General features: G+C 44.7%; 3 protein-coding genes across 12 annotated transcripts; all 3 read right to left on the reverse strand.

The window, feature by feature from the left end:
* Positions 1-310: 310 nt before the first annotated feature.
* On the reverse strand, positions 311-5,039 carry LOC9662023 (protease Do-like 7). The gene is made up of 24 exons (XM_002962839.2): positions 4,697-5,039; positions 4,574-4,644; positions 4,380-4,514; positions 4,250-4,308; positions 4,161-4,197; positions 3,979-4,104; positions 3,832-3,921; positions 3,710-3,775; positions 3,601-3,657; positions 3,482-3,547; positions 3,323-3,430; positions 3,194-3,274; positions 3,094-3,143; positions 2,878-3,043; positions 2,381-2,818; positions 2,145-2,327; positions 1,996-2,101; positions 1,774-1,941; positions 1,646-1,725; positions 1,369-1,596; positions 1,108-1,317; positions 900-1,057; positions 724-835; positions 311-665 (listed from the first exon to the last, which is right to left on the reverse strand). The coding sequence occupies exons 1-24, from the start codon at positions 4,917-4,919 to the stop codon at positions 474-476; spliced, it is 3,210 nt and encodes a 1,069-aa protein (XP_002962885.1). The 5' UTR covers positions 4,920-5,039; the 3' UTR covers positions 311-473.
* Positions 5,040-8,917: 3,878 nt separating this feature from the next.
* On the reverse strand, positions 8,918-11,976 carry LOC9662024 (protein WVD2-like 4). Of its 2 annotated transcripts, none has more exons than XM_024688734.1 (10): positions 11,731-11,976; positions 11,088-11,376; positions 10,666-11,010; positions 10,561-10,622; positions 10,446-10,502; positions 10,307-10,394; positions 10,185-10,256; positions 10,022-10,132; positions 9,276-9,967; positions 8,918-9,211 (listed from the first exon to the last, which is right to left on the reverse strand). In XM_024688734.1, exons 2-9 carry the CDS (start codon positions 11,316-11,318, stop codon positions 9,320-9,322), a joined length of 1,614 nt encoding a protein of 537 aa, XP_024544502.1. In that variant the 5' UTR covers positions 11,319-11,376; positions 11,731-11,976; the 3' UTR covers positions 8,918-9,211; positions 9,276-9,319. The 2 variants fall into 2 exon arrangements, with proteins under 2 accessions (XP_024544502.1, XP_002962886.2); XM_002962840.2 differs by having other exon boundaries at positions 8,918-9,214.
* A 541-nt stretch (positions 11,977-12,517) lies between these two features.
* LOC112351220 (pentatricopeptide repeat-containing protein At1g11290, chloroplastic-like) lies at positions 12,518-15,140 on the reverse strand. 9 transcript variants are annotated; one of them, XM_024688717.1, is made up of 5 exons: positions 13,272-15,140; positions 13,150-13,217; positions 13,031-13,102; positions 12,787-12,954; positions 12,518-12,725 (listed from the first exon to the last, which is right to left on the reverse strand). In XM_024688717.1, exon 1 carries the CDS (start codon positions 15,130-15,132, stop codon positions 13,366-13,368), a length of 1,767 nt encoding a protein of 588 aa, XP_024544485.1. In that variant the 5' UTR covers positions 15,133-15,140; the 3' UTR covers positions 12,518-12,725; positions 12,787-12,954; positions 13,031-13,102; positions 13,150-13,217; positions 13,272-13,365. The 9 variants fall into 9 exon arrangements, with proteins under 9 accessions (XP_024544485.1, XP_024544492.1, XP_024544472.1 ...); XM_024688724.1 differs by having other exon boundaries at positions 12,518-12,876; positions 12,934-12,954; positions 13,031-13,217; XM_024688704.1 differs by having other exon boundaries at positions 12,535-12,954; positions 13,031-13,067.
* Positions 15,141-16,639: the final 1,499 nt, after the last annotated feature.

Raw genomic sequence — 16,639 nt, forward strand, 5'->3', positions numbered from 1 at the left:
GCTAGAGATCTAGAGCAATGAAACAAGTTTGCCGAGAAAGAAAAAGAGCTTCCAAAGACTAGCTTTCGAGCGAGCAAAGAGGCGAAAAGAGAGATGGAGGACGAAAGACGACGGCGGCGCCGGTGTATATATACGGCTCCAACAAAGAGACACGGCGTGGACGGATAGGATGCGATCAAGGAAGACAAGGCCTGCAAGTGCGACACGTGGACAGCATTGACCAGACAGAATGCTGACTAGGAAGAAGCCACAAATCCAAACTAGATAAAATAGAAACCATGGAAGAACTCTCTCCATTAATTTTGCGTTGTTTCCAAAGAGAGAGCATGTCCCCCGAAATCTTTTATTTCATTTCATCCAATCTTGGAAGTTTCAACTATAGAGACTGTGATCCTCTCAAGAATGCTTGATATACACAGTGAGTTCTCCCAGAGATATCCAATCTATAAACTATCTCTACGCAAAGATTTACGTTACGCTGCTATGGTACCTTCGGTCTCCTGTGGCATGCCTTTGATGGTTCTTCGCTTCCATATCGCCGACTTTGGATCGAACGCCAATTCCCATGTTGGCCAGTAGTGCAAATCCTGCTTGAGCGTCAAAACCCGTGGCTTGCCGTTCAAATGGACCACTTTGACGCGCACAAAGTCTCCATGGTTGAGTTCCTACAAAAAGAAAACAATATCAAGATCGCTACTATCGCACTAAACCCAAATGCCAAACCTTGACAACTTCGATAAACGTTTGCAAGTCCGGTGTCTTGTTCCCATTCACTTCCACGATCCATTGAAGAGCATAAAGGCCATATCTGTGAGCGGGACTTCCATGGCACCACCTGACAATCACGAATATCAACCAAATGAGGCACTGCTAAAAATGAAAGAGTTTTGCCAAGTTACCTGGCAACGTAAACTCCATGGCCCTCTTCCGGGAGAAAGCCCAGTGCTCTTACAGCCGGATGAGGATCTTGGACGACGCAGCCTGCCCAGTTCACCATTTGCATCGTGCCAAAACCATCGCGGACGTCCGTTCCAATCACAATCTCTACTTCGACACCCTGATGGTAGCGAGAGATTTAAGACAAAAGTAGCAGAGGTTTTGCGTTACCTGTCGAAAGACGGTCATGTGTAGTTCGTCAGTTTCGCCCTCTTCAGCACGTTGGCAGGCTTGCTCAACGTCTTGAAAGCAAGTTATAGGCATGTTGTTGATTGCCAGTAACATATCGCTTTGCTCGAGTGCAGACTCCGCCTTAGAGCCCGCTAAACAGCCTTTGACCCGCAACACTTGACGTCTTATTGGATCTTTTTTAGCTAGAGCCTGCAATTCTTGTGTCAGTAAACACAAAACTGAAAAGAAGTGTTCGCTTACCTGAACCCATTTATCGCTAAGACCAAAGCTCCTTGCTTTTGACAACAAGGTCGGATAGAGCTCAACTTCCAGAACGCGAACCAGGGGCATACGTCTCTCAATACCGTTGATATGTAAAGGTGGTCCTCGGTGTCCATCGACAATCCCGTCGCGTATTTCACTGATGTACGATATTGGAATGCCTCGAACGAACTGGTGATCTTCCGGAGAGCTGTCGCCGTATTTAACCTGCTTATTGATGGATTATAAACATGAGCCATAAACCCTTTGTTCTTACTTGAGTTGAGAAGCTAGCCCAAAGAGCTTGTACTCTCCCTTCGTCGTCGGCAAGAACTCCCGAAAACGTATGGCCAAAATCTGAGGGATCAAACTTAACGTGAGAAGATTGTGAAGACTACAACATACCAGTATCAATCTCAACAACTTCCATGTTCATTGCTCGATATCGTGGACAATCTGCTGCCCCCACATTCAGCGAAGCGGCAGGGTTGGTCACTACTGACTTGCGTGACGTAGCCTGCATGCTCCTGCTCAGACCAACTAGGTGAACGGCATCACCTCTTTTCAGTGGTTCTGCAGATAAACGTGTCTAAGATGCTTAGGTAACGGCAAAAGAAAGCTACAAACCCGGGTGTAAGACAGCAGCTCGGACGGCGGCTGCTCCAGCTTCTCCTAGAGCCGACGGATTATAAGCAACAACCGCAAAGTCGTGTATTGGATGTAAAAACACCACCTAAGTAGCGGAGTCAGCAGATTGAAAGCTATTTCAAGATTACCTCAGCAGGAATCTCGATTGGAATTGCGGCAAAAGAAAGCATTATATCGGCAACTGAAATTGCGACAGTGTTTCTGTCCACGGCTATAAGGCCCAAGTCGGAGGAGTGATGTATAATGATCCCTGTACCAAAGAAGTGCTGGGCATGCACGCCATCGAGTAGTGAAGACGGTGGAATATGAACCTGCATCACTAAAAGCGTCTCAACAACGCCAAAACGAAAATCCGCTTTCTTACCTCCATCATAACGAGAGTCGGCTCTAAAACCTGCTCAACACCTGAAGCACCACCTGTTACTTCTGGAGTTTGAGAATCAACAACTTCCGCAAGAATGTCAGGCTGATTATCTTCCGGAACAGCTAGAAGCTCGTTCACTCGTCTTCTCTTAGTTTCTCCTTGGTTCAAAGACCCGTCGCTCAGCTGGTTGCCTTCGTCACTTTGGAAGCCATCTTCGGCGCTCATTGAAACCGCAACTCCTCCTCTACATTCGATAGCAGAACCGTCTTGTAAAGCACCTGACATCTTGCATGGTCCCTGCTTCTCGTCACTATGAAAAGTTGAAACAGGTTTACTGGATATGGCCGGACGAGGATTCCAAAGTCCGGTAGAATCATCACGAACATAGATTTGCGGAGGTGCATACCATTCGTGCCTTTCAATGGTCACCAGCACAGACTAGAGAAAACAAAATCCTTTAAGACGAGCAGGACGTCAAATATATGTAAAAGGCTCACCTTGCCTCTATGCCGATCGCTGTACACATAGAATTCTAGTGGGACACGCGCACCAGGGGCAAGCTTACCAAAACCGACAATAAGATCTTCCAAGGTTGAAATGCTTTCTCCAGCAAGCTTTTTGATTATCCCAAACTTTGGAACCCCTGCTCGCGACAGCATGTACCTTCAAGAGAAAAAAGCTTAGCGATACAACTCTCACGTAATCGTGCTTACCCCGGATCTGCGACATATACAAGTCCACAGTTAAAGCGAAAATTCCGAGCCTGTAAGTCCACGTGCATTATTGGCACAACAGTTCAACAAGCCAACGAACCTGTTGATAAGACAGAGGATGGATAATGGCTCCACTCATTTCTAAAAAGTAATTAGGCGTGATTGAATGTAAGTCTTGCACCTGCTTCCAACTTCAGCATTTGACAGTTAAAGGAATATTTACACATACCTTCAACGTGACTTGAACATCTTTTCCACCTCTCTCGAGTTCGAGCTCCACGTCTTTGTCAACGTTGTCGTCAAGGAGTATTTCAAGTTTTAAAAACTGTGTTACTACCTGTCCCATTCTAAGTGTTAGCGAGTTTTCATTACTTCACAAAACCCTTACTTCTTTGTTCACGCGAACAAGCACATCTCCAGGCTCCAGGTGCTTATGAGAAGGACCACCCGGCACCTGATTTCAAAAACGTCGGACGATATACTTACATGGTATGTTTAAGAACTTACCACAGAATCTACGACGAGCATGCCGGTTTCACTCGGAGGAGAAGCAGATCGAACAGTCTAAGGTGAAGCGAACTTGTTAATCAAGATCAAACAAAGAAGAAAAACTTACTTGCTCAGTGTCATGCCGCAAGCCCAGACGTCTGGTTTCATCAAATCCTTTGTGCAGCAATGTCATCTTAAGAGAAAAACACATAGTTAATTATGTGACCTTTTCTCAATGAAGTCATTCACCTGCAAAGTCCCCCGAGGTATATCCACTGGTTGCCACCCATCACCAAATCCATCTTTGCTTTCCTGAAGAACACGGAGTGCTCTTACCACCTGACAGAATGTAGACAGTAAGACTTAACCAGGAAACAGAAACTCGTTTAGTCTTACACGATCCAGAGGAAGAAAATACGCCGAAGCCCCTGCTACTTTGCTACCAGCATTTATAGCGACGGCCCTTCCTTTGCAATCTACAACAGGAGATCCACTAGATCCTCCTTTAGTTCCTGACGCTGCCTGGCAAAATTCACGTTATAAAAACCTCAGTCAGTTGATTGTCGATCACCAATTACCTGCATATAGAATGTGTTGAAATCGTTGTATCCATCCCTTTAGAACATAGAATTATGAACAACAAAGTTCTCAGACTGAAGATTCTTACTTTTTATACGGTGGAGCATCTCGATCAAGCCTGGCAATGGTACCCGCAAGTATGGAGAGCTGAAAGAAAGAAAATGCCAGTTAGTACCAAGCTAAGGTTTCTAGTATTTGTTTTGTTTTCGCGAAAGTACCTTTTCTCCGCTATCATTCCCCACAACACGAATTTCTAGACCCACAGCCGCGGCCTCTGGAGCGAGAGGAATCTCCTCGTAGTTCATAAACTCGACGCTCTTTGGATCGAATCGAAAGAACCCAAAGTCGTGTACCTGGATCCAATCCAAAAACAACGTAAACCACGCTTTCCAAAAGAGAGGAACCAACTTACAGGATCGCGATACAAAGGATACACCGGAATTTCTTCCCTGTTGAGAAAGATCGCCTCCGCAACCACGGGACCTATAGCCGGAATCCCTCAAACAAGCTCCCTACATTGAAAATTGGAGATTACCAGGCTTCACGACATGGCGATTGGTGAGAATTATGCTCCGGGCCTTGTCCACCACGAATCCCGTCGCATAGCCGGAGCTCGCAGTCTCCGTATCGAATGCCCTGCAAGCGGTCGTCCTGAGCACCACGACGCCGCGGACGACGCGAGCGAGCGATTTCTGCCAATCCTCGGCAGTGGCTCCGCTGCTGCCAGCGCCTTCCAGAGGCAAGCCATCGAGCTCCATGCCACCAGAGAGGAGAAAAGGCGCCGCGATCAAGCGCCAGGGATCACCACATTCGCCACAAACCCTAAGACGCCGAGCTTTGCCAAAATCTCGCGAGGAGAAGCCAACACCATAGCCACGTTAAATTATTAACCTATATGAATCTGAGCCGTCGGATCGAGTCTATGTTCGATCGAAAACTTCCGTAGCATATGCCATTCGTACAAATGAATTTAAAATTGATTAAGTACGTAATGGATACATAACTGTTTATCATTGTGTAGGTACTTACACCTAAGATATATTTGAATATTTTAGGATATTTTACTATCTAATTGTTGTTATTCATTTAAATTAATTTTGTATTTATGATTTTAAAAATTCTTATAATTTCTAAACTTTCCTAAACACTTCTAAGTATATTCTAGCTTAATATTACTTTCTAGACTAATACTAATCTTGTATAAACATCTTTATAATTATTGATCAGCTTGGTCATAGTTTTATTTTCGTTCAACCCTCCATTCCGGGCATATAACTGAAGGTACCAGGTGGGCTGTTTAATGTGCTCGATCTTTCGGCCTTCTAGTTGACACCTCTCGTCAACTCTCTTCTTTCATGGGCGCTCCATTCAGATGATGCTTTGCCCCTGGAGAGGAGCAAAGGATTGCAAGGAGATGCTTGATCGAGTCACCCGGGGAGTCGTCGTTCTCAATTGCAGTGCTTGCAGGGCATTTGATAAGCCGGATATCCACACTGCAACGGCATTTGGTGGACAATAATTCGCACCAATCGCCATGTCGTTAAAGGTTGTTAGATCTGCTTCTCCTCTGACTGAAACAGGCATGCTAGTCGTAGAAGCTCTATAACATTGTATATAACATATGAAATACCAATGTTGTACAAGGCCAGGTGCCAGGTGGTCTTTCGCATACGCATCTAGAACCAGGAGATGTGCTTGTTCGAGTGAACAAACAAGTAAGGGTCGTGCTGAAATCATAGAAATTTAGCCAGTTTTTTGTGAACGCAAACACATTTCTTACAAGTTGAGATATATCCCGACGACAAAGTTGAAAGATATGGAGCTCGAGTTAGAGAGAAGTGGAAAACATGTCCATTTCACATTTTTATATACACTACGTATAAAAAATATTAAAGCTGGAAAGATGGAAACAGGTGCAAGACTTGCACTCAATCACGCCTAATCACTTCGTGGAAATAAGCGGAGCCATTATTCATCCTCTGTCTTATCCCTGTAATATAAACTACATCGTTGTGGAGAAACAGGCTTGGTTTTCACTTCAAGTGCAGGCTTGTTTATGTTGTGGAACATAGTTACATTATTAGTACCATCAATTAATACTTATCGTTTATTTTGGAAGCTACATGCTATCGCGAGCAGGAGTTCCAAGGTTTGGCATAATAAAAAAGCTGGCCGGAGAGCGGAAGACCTTATTCGACACAGATCCCATACACAGCAGATGCTTCCGAAGGTGTAATTTTTTTCTCTTGACCAGTCCGTGCTGGTAACAATTGAAAGGCACGAAGGGTATGCACCCCCTCAAATCTATACTCGTGACACTTCTACCAGCCTCTGGAATCCTCGTCCAGCGCTACCTCAGAAACCTGAAATTTCAAGCTTGCATGCTGAATCGGGAGCTGCGAGTAAAGTAGCTGGTCCTGCTGTTTCAATGGGTGGCAATGCAACTGTTCTTCTAGAACTAAGCTAGACGTCTAAAGCAGTTCGGTTATATGAAAGGTGAATATATTTGCTGGTTTAGGTGGGTAAGATTCAGTAGTAAGGCATCTCCACTGGAGTTGTGGCGAAGTAGAGAATTATATCAGCAACTGCAATCCTGACGGTGTTTCTGTCCACGGCTACGAGGTCCAAGTCCGAGGACCTCGTGATGTATAACGATCCCCGTACCAACAAAGTGATGGTCATGCTCGCCATCAACTCGTGCAGACTGCGCAATATTCACTCAGTCATTCATATTCTGTTTACATGGTCTCGCGGCGCCCCAGACCGAATATGAACCTGCAATGTTTACGGAAAAGCTATATTTGTGGAAAATGAAGGTGAGTTTCCTTACGTAGTCCCAGGTTTGTATTCTGTGGAGTAGTCCACAGAAGCATTAAATAGAGGCGATGAGGTTCATCTTGTTGGCCTGAGCAGGAGCATGTGGACCATATCTCGTAAGTCAATCGTAATCAACCCTGCTGCTTTGCTACCGATGAGCATGGAGGTTATTGAGATTGACAATGGTATAACCCCTGTCTCATTGATTTACGATTTTCCTTATATGCTGAAATTCTATGAGACCTTGATAAAATTTCGGGAGTTCTTGCCGATGGTAAAGGGAGTGGTAAAGCTCTCTGGGCCACATTCTTCACTCAAGTAAGTACATTTATTATAAAACAGCGTTTCAAGTAATCTCTGTGGTTTGAACCATGTAAAGTACTGGGACTTCCAAGAACAAGAGTTTGCGAAAGGAATACCAATTTCATACATTTGTGAGATATGAGATGGAATTGTCGGAGGACACAAGGGAATTGAAAGACATCTGCCTTCCGTTCGCATTCTCGAAGCTGAGCCTTTACCCGACTTTGTTGTCCGAGGCAAGGAATTTTGGTTTGAGTGACAAATGTCTTCATATACTTTTGCTCTTGTATTTCCATCTCCCTAATGACGTGCTAATCGCAGGCTCTTGCTGAAAAGAATCCATTAAGACGCCAAGTCTTGCAAATGAGGCGCTGTTTTGCAGACTCCAAGTCGTCCAAGTCTGCACTGGCGCAAAATGATAATCAACAAAGTGCCTATAACTTGCTTTCAAGATATTGAGCAGGCCTGCCAACTTGCTGAACAAAACGAGAGTCATTATCTGGCTATGAGATCATCAGGGTGGCGAACAAAAGATAGTCACTAAGAGGGACTCCCGTGATCGTTTTGGGACGGCGGTTGAGGATGTTTTCCACGTCCTATATAACTGTGGGGCATATGACCACCTCCGCCAGCGTCTTCCAACCATTCCCTGGCGAGATAGGGCCTCTCCAACATTGACACTGAACTTGCGAGGTATCTCTTGCGAGACTAGAGGACCACTCTTGGAAGCTACAGCAGTACCAGTTCAAGGAGTGCTAAAGAGCGAATGGGTAGGCAGGCAAGTACAATGTCCTCCACCTCAGTGGTCTCATGCCTCCAGCTGGGCGCTGCAAGACCCTCCAAAAATAATCCAAAGTTTTTGTCCAGCCATAAGAGCATTGGGGTTTGAATGAACAAGTGTCATAGCACCTGATCAAAAGCTTTGACAAAATCGACATAGCCAATGTGTCTGAACTGTAACCACTATAATAACACTTAGAGAGTGAGAAGTTGGTCTACACAAGAATAATGGTGGCAAAAGACTGTTTAGCCATTTGCATTAAGATGGTGACTTTTTACCCAATTCGAGAGCCATTTTTTTTGCAAAAATACTGGCTAGGGTCTGATAATTTGCCACATTAGTCAAATCACCAACTTATACATCCACAAATAGTGTTTTCAAAGAATATGCTCTTAAAAGGTTGAGAGGCTTTATGATTTAGCTTTGGAAACCCTGGCCAAGGTGGTTTTGTAGATGAATATTTTACAGTGTAACCTAATTGACATTGCGCATGGTAGCTTCAGCTGAAAAGCTTTGCAGTCCAATGTATCCAAGAATCAGATAAACCCAGAAGCTTGAGTTCTTTAAGCGGGTCCTTCAATGATTGCCAGCCACTTATATGGCCGCAGCTTCTAAAACCAAGCGACCTCCAAGTGGCAGCTGTAATTGTACCATGGCTCTAAATGTTTTATAATCCAAAAGAAACGAGTGTGGATGAGGGGATATGCTAAAAAAAGATGTCCCGCTAAATTAGAGTTTTGTATTACAAGCAAAACAAGTGGTGGTAAATGCATATTTCCTTTCTTTTCTTTGAAGGATTTCAATTTAAAGTTTATATTAAAGATAAGAAAAAATAACATTAAAACACTATATAGATTAAGGTACAATCTAGCATAAACCTGGATACTTATAGTATATGTCTAAACCAAAAGGACTGATAAAAATTTAAAATAACTTTCGCGCCATTAGCTAAGAGAGGATTTACCAAAAGAACTAGAACCAAAATCACTACTACAAACACCACCCACATTTGCAAATCTTTTTTTGGAGTTATTTCCCCGACTCCATACCTGAAAGAAAGAAAAATTTAGAAAGAAAAACACGACGCACCATGGAAACTCCGAGCTCTTGTCTAATCGTCTTTCGGATAGATCAAAGTAGAACTAGTAGCTGCTGGAAACATTTCAAAACCACCTGGTAAGCTAAACGAGCCAATGGAAAACTGACAGCTTACCAGGAATCGATAGATACTCCACAAACTTCCATTCCATCTTTCGGTCACGAGATCACGGCAACGTCCGCTGGTGTCAGCATCTCCTTCCCGACGAGCTTCCCGGATGCTGTCCTAGTTTTGAAGCTCCCACTGCCTTTGCCACGCGCCTCCCTCCTGGAGTTCTTGGATCCCGGCTTCTCAATCGCAGCCTTGGACTTCGGTGCCTCACCATCGCTCTTCTCCTGTGCCGCCGCGGTAGCAGGCTCCACTACACTATCTAAAGTCGCATTAACAACACTATCCTGGTGATCGGCGCCTGTAGGAGCGTCAGCTGTCTCCGGAGCGCTTTCCAGACCGAAGTCCTTTCCGGTATCACTATCTGCGTCCCCCCCGGATTCGGTCCCAGCTGATGCGTTCCTCTCTACCACCCCGTTTCCCTTGGTTTCCTCCAGCACCCCGATGCCTTCGACTGTCCCATTGCCGAGGACCTCGTTGGATGGCTTCTCCTTGCTCTTCACCTTCTCGCTAGAGATCTTCCCCGAGAACGACTTCCTGATCGCCTTCTTCGACGGGACCACGTTCTCCTTGACTTGTTGCCCGTTGTCTAGCTTCTTGGCGTCCTCGTTGTCGGTGTGCTTGCCGTTCTCGGACTCCGCACCGCTGATACTCTTTCGCCTGCCCAGCTTTGGAGATCTTGCGCGCGTCGTTGGGATCTGCATCCATTTCCAAAAATGTTGGTAAGCGCACCAACTATCAGCCATTCCAACCTTTCTCAGCTCAGCCTTAGGAGGAGGAGCCTCCTGGTAAAAGCTCGGCATTGGAGTTGCCTTGAAAGTGAGGCTCTTGCGAAGCTGTTTGATTTCAGCTTCCATCTCCTCCTAATGATCGATTGTTAGAACGCAGAAGGCAAAGAAAGGCTTTTTCACGCACCTGTGTTTTGGCTTGAATCTGACACTTCTCCGCTTCTTTGGCGTTTAGCTTTTCCTCCAGCTTTGAATAGAACTGCAAGCACAAAACTACATAAGGATTGGAAGACTTGTAACATCACGTACCTCTTTTCGCTTTTCTGCACGTTCATCACATTTGAAGCTGAAAGTGGAGGCAGCGGCATTTTTCCTGTCTTTTATACCAAATCCAGGCCTGCGGATTGATGCAAACACTCAACACAAAGCAGAAAGACATAAGGCTTACGATGTGCAAGATCCAACTTCGCTGTTTGCATCACTCACTTCCTCTTTCTGAGGGGGCCTGCAGCCATAAGTTCCCGTTAGAAAAGATAGGAAAAAACGTAACTAGAAAACTGTACTTTAAGGCTTCCACACTTAATGGTCTTACAGACGAAGGTTTTGTGGTCACCTTGCTAAGAACCTGCAACTTAAACTCAGTAAAGAAGAAACACGCAGCTTAATACCTGAGACTTTCGGATTGGCTGGGACGGTATTACGGGAGTTGGCTTAGCAGGTTGTTTAGCAGGAGCTTCAGTAGAAGTTGGCAACAGTCTGCTGCCACCGAGTGAAGCTCTTTTATCAGTTGCCAGAGCAAATGGTTGTGGAACTGTAACCGACGCCGTCGTTCGAGAGCTCTTTGGAGCTGGATCAGCAGCCGACTCCTTTCTAGCTTTTGAAGGAGCCACAGGATTGCTTTTGGGCCTTGCCGTCGTCGCATTAGCAGCAGCCACCGAAGTCTTAAAGCTCGACGAAGACTTCTTTGCCGGGGCTGTGCCCTTCGGATTCTTGGCATTTTCAGATCTTCTCTCCTGCAAATGCAAACAAAAAACCATCTGTTTCCTCCTCTGGCTCCAAAACAATAAACTATCAAGTGGGTCGTACCAACCTTCACAGGCTTCACATGGCAAGCGTTATCCTTTCCAAGGTTTGATTCCTCCGAAACCCCCATACCATCGTGAGTTCCATTACTGTTCTCCTGACCGCCCGAAACTTCGACTCCTGATCCCTGGAACTCCTCGTCACCATTCTCCTCCTCCAAGTCCATGTCGTCCACATTGCTGCTCCTTGGAGCGTCCACCACTTCCTTAGGTTCATCACCTGTGCCTGACCCCTCCATGACGCTGCCGGTTTTCCGATCACCCAAGTCTCGAACTCGCGATTGCCCTGATCATTCCCTGCAATCCACAAGAGCCACTGTTAAAGAGGAAAAGAACCGTGGAATCCCCGACTACACCCTCGATAACCCAAGAACCCCACCGCCGCTGGCAGACAATCGAAAAGCCCATCGCTTCAAGATCACGATGCAATGTAGCATGCACAACGCATCCGAATGCAAATTTCATGGAAGCCCCTTGACGCTCATGCAAGAAAAGAATGAAAGAATCTCGGCGGTATTGCCGCGGAGCGCCACATTGCCGAGCGCCAAGGACCACGACCCCAGGAAGGCACACACAGATCTCTCAAGGGCAAGCAAGGAGCCATGGATTCCATAGCTAGAACCGCAGCGAAATATCCTCGCCAGAGCTCACCTCTCCATCGCGGCGCCGATTCCCTCGCCACAATGCACCTCGATCCCTGCTGAAAAACCTGGGGGAGAGATCTCGTGACCGCCGGACAGCGCGCTCAACCGCTTGCCGTGCCGGCACCGAAGAACTGGCAGCGCGCACGGGAGATCGAGGAGGGAAGATCGATAGGCGCGAGAAGACGAGCGCGTGATTCTCCAGTGGCACAATCACTCCACAAAAACCCAGCCTGCCCCGTTTTCTAAACGGACCCCCACAGAATATCCACGAAACATTCCGTCCATCCCCAACGGGCCGCCGAATATTCTCCGCAGCCCTAATCCGGCGAATATCCCCCTGGCTGCGTCGTCGTTAGCTTGACGGTCGTCTTCGTGTCGGGTGGCCGGCGGGGCCGCCGCCGGCCTTGGCACATCCGCGCCAATTGTTGTGGGCCGCGACTGGCATTTGTCGGTGGCACACCATACGGTACGTTTGTGTGGACCAGTCGCACCGAGATTCCCCGCAAAGATACCGGTCGCTGACTGCCAGGTGTCGGTGGGGAGCTGTACTCCAAACAACATTCCCTTCCTCTTTGGGGGCGAGGCGAAGGCTTTAAAATTTTTTACAGGTAGATAGCAGCGCTTTGATGGGCATTTTAAATTCTTAAAGGCCATCACGTTTTGGGAAAATGCGATAGCTTAACCATTCCCGCCAAAAAGAAAAGGTATATGCATTCGAACGTGGAAAGATGATCTTGGCCACCACCTTGATATTATACACTTTAGATCTCAATCCCGCCAAACACGTTAAGGAATTTTAGAGCTTAATCTCAACCTTGTTAGACGCTTGATCATTCCAAAACAATCGCTATCGTCCAAAGTTTTTAGCTCACAAATAAATTGATCTCTCCTCCACCTTGATGGGTTCCATCTTCGCCACACGCTTTGCGCAGCACGAGATTGCAAATCGCTTGTGAGGACTGAAATGGACGCCTCGCCCGACTCGCAACATCATCCTAGGGTCTTCAAAGTCGTCCATGGAGAAGGAATTTGGATAGAAAACAAGGAAATAAAAACCATATACCAGAATAATTTAAGTTCCCGCTGCTTGGTTTCGCGAGACAAAATCGACTGCTTGATTGATGGATCCATCCATTGGCTGCCTTTTGCCTAGCTATGGACACAGCAAACAAATAAATACAAACACAAAAGAATCATTCAAGGCTTTTACACTGTTGTCTGCTGGCCAGCTCTGGAATGAATCCAAAGAAGAAAATGTTAGATCGCTCCAGGAGTCCATAGCCGAAGCTGTCCAAAGCGAACGATACCTTTTCTATGTTCTTCGGAGGTTATGCTTGCCTCGTCCTGCCATGCCAAAGAGACGAGAAAGTTCGCGAAAACTACGAATTCGTTCCACATTAGCCGAAGCTGTCCAAAGCGAACGAACCTTTTCTATGCTGCATGGAAGACTTTAGATATCTTCTTTGTCTAGAAAGCGGTGATTCTTGCCTTGTCCTGCTATGCCAAATAGACGAGAAAGTTAGCAAGAGCCACATATTCGTTCCATACCTTGACAACGATTTCGCTGTAGCGTTCCAGTGCGATGTCCTGATCAATCGTCCATCCTACTCTTCTCTGTGGGTCTCGAATTGGAGTAGGCCTGTCAAAGTCGAAGTTTTGGGGAATTCTTCAAGTCCCATTCGCTCGCGTGTTGGAGAATGTTGGCCATGAGCACGTACGCAGCTGAGTTGCAAGGATCGAGCTCCAGTATGCTTCCGTAAGCGGCCCGACCAACGTCGACGTTTTTCCACTTGTGACAGGCGCCGAGAACACTCATCCACAAGCTTGGTGTGGGCGAGGCACCGGACATCCCCCTCAGTACTGCCACTGCTTCGTCGAGAAGGTTAGCTCGGCCTAGAAGGTCCACCAAGCAGCTATAGTGCTCGATCCCTGGAGTGATACTGCGCTGCGTCATAGCTCTAAACACCTCCTTCCCGTTCTCCACAAGTCCGGCGTGTGCACACGCTGTGAGAACCGTAAGATAGGTGACCGAGTCCGGAGCTAAACTCGTCCGGCACAGAGCTTCGAATGCTTCCAGCACTTCTTTCATCTCCCCTTGTTGGCTATAGCCTGCTAGCAGCGCGTTCCAAGTTACCAAGTCGATGCTTGCCATGGACTCGAAAACTTGCCGCGCTCGATTCATACTTCCAGACTTCCCGTACAAATCCACCAGAGAAGTTGCGACTCCCGGCTGGCCCTCTACTCCAGCAGTGCATATCTTGGCATGAATTCTCCTCCCAGCTCCGGAAAAACCTTGGCTTGCGCAAGCCTTGAGCACGGCCACAAAAGTTGCTGGATTCGGAGCGCAGCCATCACCCTCCATTTTCTCAAAGAGCTCTAGCGCCATCTCTGCTTCTCCACCTTGTGCATAGCCCAGAATCATCGCCGACCACGAAACCACGTCTCGGAAAGACCTCTTCATCCTCTGGAAAATGCTCCAAGCCTCTCCCAGGCTTCCACACTTGCAGTACATATCCACGAGAGAGCTCGCGATCGAAGCATGGAGCTCGAATCCAGAGCCTCGAATCTGACAGTGCAAAGCTCGCCCGATCTCCAAGCTCTTGAGCTTCACCACCTTTCCATCCACAAGCTCGCCTTCGTCGACCACCGCTAGAGCCGCGCAAGCTTTGATCACTGCGAGGTAAGTCACTCGGTTTGGAGCGCAAGGCATCCTCCGGAAAGTTTCTAGCGCCAACTTTGCATCGCCAGCCTCGGCAAATCCCAAGATCATCGCACTCCACGAGACGACGTTGCGTTCTTCCATTCTTCCAAACAAATCCCGGGCATCCACCGAGCTCCCACACTTCCAGTACAGATCCACCAGCGTGCTGGCCACGAACAAGTCCGATTCCAATCCGTGCTGGCAGATCTCCAAGTGAAGAGCTCGAGCGGTTTCGAGTGCCTGTTCTCGAGAGTTCTCGCAAGTCGCGGCACAAGCCTTGAGAGCCGCCAAGTAAGTGACGCGATTTGGAGCGATGGAATCGTCGCTGTCTTGCTTCATTCTCTGGAAGAGTCCTAGTGCCAAATCCCCTTCCCCATTCTCGGCGTAGCCCAGGATCATCGCACTCCAAGACACCACAGAGCGATCTTCCATGGCATCGAAAACCTCGCGAGCCTCGTCGATGCTGCGGCATTTCGCATACATAGTGACCAGGGCGCTCGCAATGTCGGCGTCGATGCCATCGTCGCCATCGAAGCCCGGCGATGCCCGGCGATTCTTGACGATGTAATCGTGGATTCGCTTACCGGACTGGAGATCCCCGACGCGGCCGCACGCCTTGAGCGCTGCCGCGATGATGGATTTCGCCGGGGAGGAGCCCTCGCTTTGAATCCGGTCGAAGGCGTGGATTGAATCCCTCGCGCTGCGCATTCCATTAAACAGAAGTTAGGGCTCTTTCCAAGAATTGACCGTTTAAACTTGAGATTTTTCATGTAGTGGATGCATGATCAGTTAAAAATTTCTAGTAGATTAGTTTTTCCCAAAGACACATATTTATTATTACTACCAACTGACTAAGAACTGCTAAAAATAAATTATTTAGTATAACATTTTATTAAGAGTTTGATTGTTGTAATTTCTAATTTAAGGTTCATGTAGGAATTAACACTAAATTAACAAGTTGGTTCATGTTCCATTTGATATTTAGTGCTTCTTTACATGATTATCAAAATAAAATTATTTTTTACATTAAAATTAATTAATATTTTTTAAATAAAATGTAAAATTTACTGCAAAAGGGCATTAAAATGATGTGTAAGATATTATTAAATACATCAATGATATAACAAATATAAAAATTAACATTCTAGAAAAGTTCATCATTGTAATATTTAAAATAAATAAATATGAGCATAACAATGTGATGTAATATATAAGGAAAGCTAGATTATGAAGTGATTTATGTTTTATCCAGTATCTTTTTGCTATGTTGGTGTATAGTAAAATTTAAAAAGTAAATTAATATTTCTTTACACCCAAATAAAACTAGTTAAAATAAAATATAAATTTAGCTTTAAATGAAGTTACAAAAATATGGATTTTCTAAAAATATTAACCTAAATATTAATATTATTTTTGATATAAAAAGTTTTGGATAAAAACATTTCCCTTATAATTATTTACATTAACAAATTTTTAACTATTTAATATCAAAAGTTAAAATTATATAGAAATTTAAATTAGTTAAATTTTACTTTACCTTTGAAGCTCTCAAGAGGTATTTTGTCAATTTAAATAATTTATAAATAATATACAATAAAGTACTAAAATTTATATTTATATTATAATATAAAAATCACTAAAATTAATTTATAATATTAATTTTATATTGTGTAAAATATAAATATTATATTATATTGTTTATATATTACTCAAAACAAATGATCAAATAACTTTTGTTAGCTCTAAAGCAAAAGTAAAAATTAAAAATCAAAACTAGCAAGTATATTTAATATTTCAAAGCTAAATAATTAAAATTTATCTACTATCATTGATATAATGTATTTAAAGATATAAAGAAAAATTAATTTATTGTATATAGTTATATCTTATTGACCAACTAACATATTACACACACACACACACACAGATATATATATATATATATATATATATATATATATATATATATATATATTGGTCAATAGTTGGTCAATAATAGATAACTATATATAATAAATTACTTTTATATATGTTATTTGACCAACTATATATAGTTATACCAATAGTTGACCAACTTATATATGTTATTGACCAACTATATATAGTTATATATTATTGACTAATCATGAGAAAAAACTTAATAGTGTGAAAAAGTAATATATTTTTTATTTTATGGTGATATATAATAATGAGAAAAACTATTATATTTTAAGTT

The sequence above is a fragment of the Selaginella moellendorffii genome, unplaced genomic scaffold (assembly GCF_000143415.4).
Source record: "Selaginella moellendorffii unplaced genomic scaffold, v1.0 SELMOscaffold_2, whole genome shotgun sequence".
Taxonomy (NCBI): Eukaryota; Viridiplantae; Streptophyta; class Lycopodiopsida; order Selaginellales; family Selaginellaceae; genus Selaginella; species Selaginella moellendorffii.